At 49.3% G+C, this 11,239-nt stretch overlaps 1 protein-coding gene across 1 annotated transcript; it reads left to right on the top strand.

Moving 5' to 3' along the window:
* The first annotated feature begins 3,614 nt into the window (after positions 1 to 3,614).
* Positions 3,615 to 10,478, top strand: PRDM14 (PR/SET domain 14). Its single transcript, XM_054516971.1, is given in 7 exon segments — positions 3,615 to 3,852; positions 3,943 to 4,192; positions 4,433 to 4,739; positions 4,917 to 5,187; positions 6,681 to 6,883; positions 8,161 to 8,262; positions 10,251 to 10,478. Coding segments are annotated over 7 exon segments (1,599 nt in total).
* The last annotated feature ends 761 nt before the right edge of the window (positions 10,479 to 11,239 follow it).

The raw sequence follows: 11,239 nt of genomic DNA, 5'->3' as shown, positions 1-11,239 counted from the left end.
TGGAAGGTCCCACAGTGATCCTGACTGGAGTAATTTATTCAGCTCCCTGCAAACTGTTGGCAAAGTGTCCTTAAAACACAAGAACAACAGATATTCCTGCCTTTGCTTGTGTGTTTACTCAGTGGCACACTCCAACAAAGGGAAGAAGATTGCATCTCTATGACAGGATTGGTTTGATCCAAATTTTAGACTGGCTTCCCCACCTCTTTCTTGTGCATATATTTTTCAGTTAATTCTCTGTTCTCTGTGTACTTGGAATGAGTTGAGAGCAATTAATTACTTTTGTGAAGTCAAAGAGCAAATGGTATCACCATTAAAATGTTGCTGTATCTAAAGATACAGCTAGTACAGGAAAAGTTGAATCACCTTAATTTTGTTTTCCCCTTTTTTTAATAGTCTACCAGCAGATTCAGTTGCTCTTCTGCTACCTATCCTCTTCTATAACCATAGCAATAAACTGTTTCTGCTCTGACCTCATCTAAATTGCAATTCAGGTTATTTCCATGACAGCATCTAGTGCCATTGCTGGGATTCCCATGTCCATGCTGCAGCTGAGTATCAGTGTAGGTGCTGGGCACAGGTAGGCCACATGTGGGAAGATGAGCATCAGGGAGTGCTATGGCACCATAGTCTTTGGGGGATTACAGGGATGCTCACAGGTGTAACTTGTGTGTTTGGGAATGTGTAGGAGGCAGGCTGCTTTAAACCTGGAGTGAGGGAGATGTAGAGTGGATGTAAGAGTGATGAAGAACTCACTGTGTCCAAACTGAGGTGACTGAATGCTATGCAAGCAGCCTGCAGGGATGTCCCTTGGTGCTTGTTTTAATTATGCATCCCCACATCAGTGCAAAGAAGGAATACACTCTAAAATCCTGCAGCAGGGAAAGGAGGCTAATAGACTTCTCTGATTACTTTCTAGTAAGACATAAAATCAGGGAAGGGAGGCCCTCTAGGCTGGGGCTGTCCACAGTACTGACTGGACTGTTGGGGGTGCATCTGCAAGGCTGCCCTTCTGCTTCCCCCACATCTCTCCCCGAGGTCATGACTTTTTTAATGCACTAAATGCCTTTAACCTCTTAGAGGATGCTAAAGCATCTAAAGATTATTCTGCAATATAGTGGCAATGGCGCTTCAAGGCTTTTCCTCCTCTGGACTCTGTGTCATCAGGCTTCTAGAAAAAGGAAACCTTTTGTTTCTGGTTGTGTCTACAATTTAATTAATGATGTCACTTTTAAAATTTCATGTTGTACTTATTTGACTTCATTTCTCCTGAATCTCTAATGTGAGCATGTCTCCCCTAGTCCCTCTCCCTTTTCCTTTGCTGTGATACCTGGACACAGCATTGTCAAAAGATTTCAGATTCTAATGTGAGCATGTCTCCCCTAGTCCCTCTCCCTTTTCCTTTGCTGTGATACCTGGACACAGCATTGTCAAAAGATTTCAGATTCACTGGAAACACTTAAATTCTAAATATAACTCAAACTTTTCTGTGCAATCAGAGCTCAAAGACTTATTCCTGTAGATCAGGTTAATGCTGGTACTACTTTTATGCTACTGATGCATCAATAAAGTTGTGTTAAAATGCCTGGCTGAAACTGTTTCCTAAAGCACTATAGCATCAATTCTGTTTTACAAATAACAGAGGTTTGGCACAAAGCAGAGAAAATTAGAAAAAAAAATTAAAACTGAAAAGACAACTGAAAAATCAGGCCATTTAAGCTAAGGGACTATCTCAAGCAAGTTTTACAAAGCTACATTCCTACTTTCTCCATAAGATTTGTGCATATTAGCTTCCCTGGTGTACTTAATACTTTTGTCTTGCAGAGGTTGGGATGGAGAAGGAGGTTGTAGGTAGGAGAATTAGCCCAATACGTTTAATGCAGACTACAGAAATTGTTCAACTCTGGGGACAGAGATGTGTTGGACTGGCTGTGGAAGGGATCTTGGCAGCTGAGGGAGACTGGATCAGCTCTGTCTCTCTCCAGTGGGGTTGTGTGCTCATGTTTGCTGTCTAAGTGTTTATGTTCTGAGTGCAAAAATAAAGGGAGATTGTAAATGAAAGACTGTAGTAAGTAGGAATTGCAGTGCCTGAAGGAAGGAGGGCTGAACACCCTCGTTGCCCCGGGCAGCCAGTGATTCTTTCTCAAACTCTCTATTTCAGAGCACTTCATTCAGGCCAGATAAGAAATCAGGATTGAAAGGATGGCTTCACCTCTGGTCAAGTGCAGGCAGTGACTGTGTCTGGAGCTGAGATTTCTCTGTCTGGGGCTGCTTCAAGTGCTTCCTAACCCATCCCTTGCTTGGGATGAAGACAATATTTTACATGGGATCACATGGAGCTACACTAATTAAGTTTTATAGCACACCAAATATAACCACTGAAATGGCATTTAAAATTCCAGGAGCTAAGCCTGGCTATGTTCCCCACTCCAGCTGTGTCTCTGTGCAGCTTGGCTCGTGCTCTGCTGTGTCCCAGGAAGCCCTGTGCTGCCTCTCTCTGAGAGAGCCCCCTGGGTGCAAGTCCCCAAGCTCTCCACAGTGCAGCAGAGCCCATCCTGTCCCTTCCCTCCATGCCTGCATGTGCAGTGTCATCCAGGCTGCAATGAGCTACTCAAGAGGGAGCTCTGAGTAACATGCGCTGCATGGGGTTTTGTCCTGGGCTGAAGATTTCTCCATTTCTCTGCACCAGCAGGGATGACACTCTGCAAAGTGAACACCTGGGCTCCTAGGATCCTCCAGCCCCTTCCAAGCCCCCTTTTCATTGCAATTTTGCCATGTATCCACCTGGAAGGAAGGCAGGAGAAAACCCTATAAAAACCCGTGGTGAAACCATAGACAGGGATCACCCAGCACCTCTGCAGGAGGCAAGGGCCAGGTGTCTTCCTCTGGTCCCATCCTGGGCAGGTGAGCATAGGCCTGGTCATGGAGCCATGGAAACCCCAGCAGGAGCCCAGAGTTCTGCTAAGCACCTAACAGGAAGCCCCAGGCTGGAGTCAAAGGACCTCAGCCCGTGAAGCCTGCAGTGACTGCGCTGCTCCTGTCTGTCCAGGTCACCGGAGTTTCAGGTTTTCTGCCTTTCCATATCCAAACCACACCCCTGCAGCCCCCAGGACAGTGTGTGTCCTGCCCCGCGGCACCCTGTCCCCCGGCAGCAGGTGGTGGCCTGTGGGGAGCAGCGCTCCGCACCGCGGCCTCCTGCCCTGAGGAGCGGCAGAGCCCAGGGGGCTGCGGCCGGGCCCGCGGGCCGGGGCCTGGGGAGGCGGAGGGCAGAGCCGGCGGCAGGGAAGGTGGGTCCGGGCGGCCGGACCACCCACAGACCCCCCCTCCCCTACCCCGACGTGGGGAGGGGCGGCCGGGCCGCTCCGTGAGTGGCCGTGGCTCCGCCCCGGGGTAGCCGTGCCGGCTGGGGCAGCACCCCCGCCCGCCCCCGGGACTGTGTGACCCCCTGCCCACCCTCCCCGCCCCGCCGATATAGCCGCGGGGGGCCAGCCGGGCCCGCCCGCCCCGACGGCGAAGGGCAGCTCCCGCACCTCCGTCCCGCCCCGCAGAGCGACCCCGCGCCGGCAGCACCCAGGTGTCTGCCCCCCTTGCTTCCCGGCTCGGCTCTTCCCGACATGGCTCTGTCCCTGGCCGGCGAGTCGGTCCCCGGAGACGGCGGAGACTCATTCGGGATAAGCCCCGCCGGCCTCACCTCCTACTACCCCTCTTTTCTCCCATCCGCCCATTACTTCGAGACGGCCCCCGATTTCTTCCAGCCCCTGAAACCCATGGGCGAGCTGGTTTCCTCCCCTCCGCCTCTGCCTCCATTCACCCTCAGCAGGGTCCCCGCTTTTCTGAGCCAGCCGCCCCCTCTGCCTCCCGACCCTTTCCCCAGCCTTCCTTTGCCCGTCTACACCAGGCTGCCGGCTCCCTTCCCTCCCAGCGAGGGCTCGGCCCTCGGGACGGGGGCGCCGGGGTCGCTCTCGCCGCCGTACCCGAGCCCCCCGCGCAGGGCTGCCCGCAGCCCGGGGGCAGACGGGGCGGCGGGGCAGAGCTACAGGTACCACTTCACCGAGGAGGAGCTCAACGCGGTGCTCTACGGGGCACTCCGGAGCAGCCAGCCCACCGGGAATCTCCACGCCATCTCGGGGCTCCGGGTGTCCCCCACCAGCTCGGGTAAGGGGGTGTTTGACGGCGGCGAGAGGGGCACAGGGTGGCTCTGGGCGGCAGGTCGCTCCTTGCAGCCGGGTGTGCGGGAGGGTTCGGGAACAGTCCCAGAAGGGGTGCAGGCAGCCAGGCTCAAGGAGCATCGCCGGGGGCACGTCGGACTTATTTTCCCTATGGTTTTCTTGCGTTACGAGGCCACACCTGGAAAAAGCTGGGGGGTGATTCGGGCTGCGGCCTTTGTCGGGGAGGTAGGACCCGCTCCTGCAGGGCCGGTGCCGTGCTGAAGAAGGGGTTCTTCTTCTGCAGGCGCTGCGGACTCGGCCGCCCCGCTGCTGGACCGGGACTCGCTGCAGCTCCCCGAAGGTAGGTAGGTGTCCCGGAGCGCCCGCGCCCGCCCGCCCGCCCGGGCCGCGCTCAGCCCCCTGTCCCCCGCAGGGCTCTCGGTGCTGCGGGTGGCCTACGGGGACGTGTCTCAGCTCGGAGTCTTCTGTACGGACCCCATCCCGAAAGGAGTCCGCTTCGGCCCTTTCCAAGGCAAAGTGGTCAACACGAGCGAGATCAAGACTTACGACGACAACTCGCTGATGTGGGAGGTAGCGGAGGCACCGTCGGGCTCACCCCGCACCCCCAGCGCGGGGCCGGGGCGAGGTTTTTGGCGTCCCCTCTACCGTAGCCTGCAAGAGGGGCTCGGCCCAGTGTGGGTGGTGGGACTGGTGAGAACGGGACGTGTTCGGAACGTCAAACCTGATCCTTTTTTCTCTGCTCGCCAGATCTTTGAATACGGTGGCCTGAGCCACTTTATCGACGGGAAGGGCGCCGCTGGCAACTGGATGTCCCTGGTGAACTGCGCCAGGTTCCCCGAGGAGCAGAATTTGACGGCTATCCAGTGCCAGGGACAAATCTTCTACGAGACCTGCAAGGAAATCTTCCCGAACCAGGAGCTGCTGGTGTGGTACGGCGATTGCTACGTGCAATTTCTGGGCATCCCCATCAGCTTGAAGGGCATGGCGGAGGGGAAGAAACCCCCGCAGCATCCCGAAGGTGAGCCTGCCAGCAACCCCTTGAGCAACGCTGCCCCTTATTCCCACGGACGCGTGCCTGGCCTGGATTAGATTCACACGAGGGGAGGTAAAGAAACACAAGCAGCAGCGTTGTCCAGCCGTTTTACTTCCCAGACCCCAGCGATGAGGCGGTGGTGGGTGACCGGTCCTGCCGCGAGGGCGGTGGCAGTCTGTCCCTCGGGTCTGTCCGGCCGCCCTCCCAGGGAGCCGATCCCCGACCGCCCCTTCCTGCGGCATCCAGCGCCCCGAAGCAGCGGCTTCCCCTCGGCACCGGGAATCGGGGGTTTGCATCGAGGGCTGCCGGCAGCGCGGAGCAAGAGGCTCCTCTTTCTTCTGCCGTCAGTCCGCGGTTCCTCGGGGAGTTTGAAGTGCTGTTTAGTCTGACGATTGTAAAACATCTGGTGGTCCTGGGCAGAGCTTGCCTCGGCCCCGCAGCGCCCCTGTTCAGGGTCCCGTTGTGGGAGGAGATGGGCTTTTCGGGGTTTTTCCACTTTTGGTCCTATTTTCATCTCAGGATTGCACACCTGACTTTCGTGTAATTAACGCTCTCAGTAAATGAGGCAGGCTGAAGTCGTTCCGATCCCGTAATGCCAGTATTGCTTGCAAAAGAAATGCCAAATGCACTTACTGCATTTGACAGTGAGGAGAGAGTACTTCTACTTGTAAAGAACAGAAAGTATGATCTTACAAGCAAAACTTATGTATGGAGAAAACAGATTTGTGCCGGTGCGGGAAAAGTTGGAGCAGGGAAGGGATGGGTCAGCCTGCTGCAGCAGAAAGTGAGAGAAGCAAATTTGCATGAAAATTTGGCATAGTAAATTATGTACCTGTTGTCTTGAAGTGTCTAATTCAGACAGATGCTGAATTGTTCATTTCCTCTTAAAGCTTAAGCTAAAGCCATTTTTACTAAAGAAAGAAAAGAATGTATAAACGCCTGAAAAATTTCTGGTGTTTTTCCTAAATTCAGTGGTAAAAAATGAATTGAAATTTTTTAAAAAGTCAAATAAATATGTTATTTTGTTCAATAGTTATTTGAAAACGATAGAAAAGGTGTGCATTTTTTTTCCTTTGGAATGGTGGGTAAAATTTGCGGACAATTCTTAATAAGAAATGTCTCACAATGGTTGCATACGGGGAGAAGTTTTTTATGTGGGACTCTGAGTTGTTCCTTCACATGTTTTCTTGCTATTATGGATATACAAGGATGAAATTCTGGTTTTGGTGAAGTTAGTAGCTAAACAGAATAATTTTGGCAGACTGCGGGCTCTCATTGTTCCCCGCCTTTTAAAAGGCAAGGGGAGCCCTGCGAACGCTCAGGAGACGCGGCACATATTTTAATGATATTGGCAGCATCAATTTACAGTCGTTGCCCTCAGACTTAAAATTCCCAGCTCTGACAAGGATGCAGATTTGATCTGAATCCGTTTTGCCGTGGTGTAACGGAGAGGTGGCACTTTCCCTTCTGCTGTACAGAAGCCGGAGAGAGCTTCAAGTGTGAGCGCTGCGGCAAAGTGTTTGCCTACAAGTACTACCGGGACAAACACCTCAAGTACACCCGCTGCGTGGACCAGGGGGACCGCAAATTTCCTTGTCACCTTTGTGACCGATCCTTTGAAAAAAGAGACAGGCTGAGGATCCATATTCTCCACGTTCACGAAAAGCACAGACCTCACAAGGTGAGCCTGCTCCCGGGTCTCTCTGCAGTCACTGGCTCTTCTGAGGGTACTTATATAAGTCTTTTTTTTTTTTTTTTTTTTTTGGTCCAGATAAGATGCTGATAACGTTGTTCCTCCTCCAGTTTCCCTGGCAGTTTCCTGGTGGGACTGCTCAGGAAGAGCTTGTCGTGTGCAGCAAAGCTTGGTTAAAGAAATTTAATGGGTTTAGGTTGGGAAAATAAACCCCATAGTTCCAGTTTAAAAAGAAACAAAATTTGTCCTGGGCTTTTTGGATGATTGCATGTGAGTGTTGCTCCTTTTCTTACACAGTGTGGGGTTAACTTGTGTTTTAAGGTGCTTGGCTTGTCCAGGATCAGGGGAGAGATGTCTCATGTCTGTTTCCCACACCCCACCCTTCGGTCTGAGAACCGAGCACAGCTTTATCTGTGTCTGTTGTACCAAACAGGGCTTAAAAGTTTTATATTCAGTGTGAAGCAGATTTTCAATTGATGAAAGCAGAACTTTAAAATGCGCTAGTCATCTCCACCCAACACCTTGCTTCTAGCACCAGTTTTCTCTAGCAGCACTGGGAATGGAAAATCTGACTTTTTCTAAAAGCTTGGGAAGGGCAGGTTCTAGTGCTTGAAACTGCACAGTTTAATCAGTCCTCAAAATTTTCCAAAGACCTATTTTATAGATCATCCTTCAATGTCTATTTTTTTGAGAAAAAAATATTTTGTAACTAAAATGGCACTATTACAATGTCAGAATATTGGAATGGAATTTGTAACAGATAAAAATATTCCATTAAATATGAGATATTAAATACCATGTAATTCCTTTTCCTTTCCCTTGCCTTGGTAAATTTAAGATTATTTTATTCTTTAGATGGTTTATCTTTTAGGGAAAAAATTAAAACTGGGACTTGATTTATATATATCTATACGTGAATTTACAGAAATTTTCAGATTTTTATTACTGAAAATCAATATTATCTGTTCTGTAAAATAACAATTTTTATTGAAACAATTTTAGCACAAATGATTTGAAATTTTGCATCGTTTTAATATATATATGTGCACATGCAGGTAAATTTGTTCTTAAAACCAGACTAAACTTCTGGGTATTTCAATTTATTGCAGCTTAAAATTGCTATTGTGTTTACACATGAATACATAAATACATGTGCATGTCTAGGTTATATGTAAGAAATGTGAACTTCATCCACATAATTAATTTTTCCTTTTAACTATGCTGTTGCATGCTTCCTTTTAACTTTATTCCTTTTTTTCCCCCAGTGCTCAGTGTGTGGGAAGAGCTTTTCTCAATCCTCCAGCCTGAACAAACACATGAGGGTTCACTCTGGGGAACGCCCCTACAAATGTGTCTACTGCAACAAGGTAAGGCAAAGCCCTGACCATCCCTCCCTCTGCTGTGCTTTGTTTCTTCTCTGTTTTCTTTCAAGAAAATGCTTTTTATTGAACTGGTAACCAGATGAGTGGGTGTATATTCTGGGCAGTTGTGAGGTAAGGTGACAGGACTGGATGAGATGAAGAAACAGGGTCTGGTCTCCATCTGACATGGAATTTGTGGTTCATACCAGCACTGTGATCTGCTGCAGAAATAAGGTCTAGGCAAGCTTGAGAGCATTTCAAATACCTCCAAAGCATGCAGCTATATCCACTTCTTCATCAGATAGGTAATTTGTGAATTTGTGCATGCTTACCTTGAAATGACAAGGTTGTTAATGGGCAGATGGGCATGGAGGTTTCCCTTAAAAAAGAACACAAGGAGAACCATACAGCCCTGATCAAAACTGCACTCTGCTGTTGCTGCCCATCACAGCGGGGCTGATTCAGGTGAGCTCTCCTGTGAAAGTGCTAGTGGCTCTCATGTGCTGGCAGCAAACAGCATGTGGATGCACAGGCTGCTGGAGGATGAATATTGGTAGGGCTCCCAGTGCTGTGGAGTGTCCATGCAAGGCAGAAGCCCCATCAGCAGTGGTAACCTGCTCCTGATTTTGTAGAGAGAGTTTTGGGTATGACTGGCTAGACCAACACAAAGCTGAAGTGTCCTGCTGAAGTGCCCTTAGAGGAAACTCCTTTTGGCTATTATATTTTTTTGTCTCCCCATGATCATCCTGAACATACTTCTTCTCAGAGATTATGATGAAATCTCATCCTTAATCTTCTGATCACAAGAGGAGGTGGCAGAGTTTTGTGGGTTGCTCTATAAAGAGATCTCTAAGGACACTTGACCAGTCCCCAGCCAGTTCTGGTTGGACTGTTGTGGATTGGATCAGATTAAACTGTTTGTCCTCAGGCTGCAGCTATCCTAGGACATAGCCATAATTTCTGAGGCTGGAAAACCAGAGTCTGTTTTAATGAATCTTCATTGACTCCTCCTATGCAATTATGATTCTTTTCCTCTTCCACCTCTAACAGTGGCTTTGCTTTTCCAGCTCCTGTGCTGGAAATCAGTGGTCACTTATTTCAGGAACATTGTGAGATTAAAGGAACAGTGCTGAGTCAGCATCACCATTCTCTCCCCAAAACATATTTTTGCCCTTGATATACACCTCTAAGGACTTATGTTTAGGAGTCTGTGATCTTCTTGTGCTCTAAGGTGAAAGGGTATCTAAGATTGCTGTTTGCCGTGAAAACTTTAAAGAGAGTATTTCTTTTGTGTGGTCTGCAAATAGTGAAGGCCCTGAAATTGTCTCTCTTTGGATAAGAAAAAATGGGGAAAACATGGGCAACTTTACAACATTCCTGGTCAAATTTTAATGAGAGAGTTTTATCCCCAAATGGAGAAGTCTTTATAACTTTGCTACTCAGAAGTGGTAGTGGTGGGGGAGCAGGCTGGAAACTCTGCCTGCAGAAAGAGAAGAGTATGATGGAGAATGAACATATAAATGATGTATGGTGTACTGCATAGATGAATTTTAGCAGCTGAATCCCAAGAAAGTCAAAGGTTTAACTTTAAAAACAAAAACTGTAAGGAAAGCCTGCATTATATTTCCCACACATAAATGAGCTGCAAAGCTAATTAGGGTAGTATTGACTTCTTCCCTCTGACATACAGAGATATTTACTGGTGTCTTTGGCCAGAAATCTTTCTCTGAGTTTCATCTATCTCCATGGACTCAACCACATCTGTATAGCAACAGCTGTTGCCTTCTGATTCCTCCTTGCTAGGAGTTTTCATTATTTTTCCCACTTACCTGAGGAGTGGAAATGTGAGCTATTTCAGGACTTAATTTTCAGGGTGACGTGCTTCTGATGGGGTCTGGGTTAGCTGAAGGTGGGGATTACACATCAGTTAAAGCAAATTACTTGCAACTCCATTTCCTTTCCTGCCCTGCCCTTGATGATCCCTGCCCCTCCAGGCGTTCACAGCGTCCAGCATCCTGCGCACTCACATCCGCCAGCACTCGGGGGAGAAGCCCTTCAAGTGCAAGCACTGTGGCAAAGCCTTCGCCTCGCACGCCGCCCACGACAGCCACGTGCGGCGCACGCACAGCAAGGACAAGGGCTGCACCTGCTCCGTGTGCGGCCAGCACTTCCCCCAGCAGGAGGATTACAGCTTCCACGTGAAGATTCATGCTGCTCATTAGTCAGGAACCCCAGGGACGTGTCCTGGACCAGCTCATTGTGTGTATCAGTCTGTGTGTATCTGTTTGTGCGTGTGCACAGCACAGGAGGGGACACCTGCAGTGGCTCTTGGGGTGGGTCTGGTCTCTGGACCCAGGGCACATGACTGAGCAAAGGGAACAGGGTGCGCCCCCTGATGCCACTCTCTTTCTCCTCCCATACTGTAATCTCTAAAGGCAGGAAGGAATTCTACCTCCCAAAACCCCTTTGTGCACAAATATCACTGTGAGGAGTGTTTTGCATCTCCAAAGCCTGTGGACTGCCTGGTACAATCTGTATCAAGGCTTGTGTAAGAGATGTTTTTATCAGGTGCATATCTAAAAGCTGATTTAACCTGTTCGTGTTGTTTGGACAGATGACCCCAGTTATATGGTCTACTTACCCTTAACTTTTCTTTTAGTAATGTTCTATTTAAATGTGAACTTCCTCAGAGATACTGGCTGCTGGACCAATGAAGAGCTATTTTAAATCATTTAGCTGCTGGGAGACTGAGAGCTCCAGGACTGTGAGAGCAGCTCCTACAGAGGGTGGTGGATGCAGGTTAACCCAGAGGGAGAGAAGTGGGGCAGTTCTAAGTTTTGTCTTGTCAAGAGTTTGGAGGACCAAACATGGTGATATTCCTAAACACCAGTGAGCCGTTGGGTGGATAATGAGCAGTCAAGTGGCCTCCCAGAGGTGTTTCCTTGTAGACTCAGAGCAGGCCAGGGGCAAGCACTATCCCAGC

The sequence above is a fragment of the Molothrus ater genome, chromosome 1 (genome assembly GCF_012460135.2).
Source record: "Molothrus ater isolate BHLD 08-10-18 breed brown headed cowbird chromosome 1, BPBGC_Mater_1.1, whole genome shotgun sequence".
NCBI classification, from domain to species: Eukaryota; Metazoa; Chordata; class Aves; order Passeriformes; family Icteridae; genus Molothrus; species Molothrus ater.
Note: the sequence above shows the minus strand (reverse complement) of the source record. Positions and strands in the feature narration are given on the sequence as shown.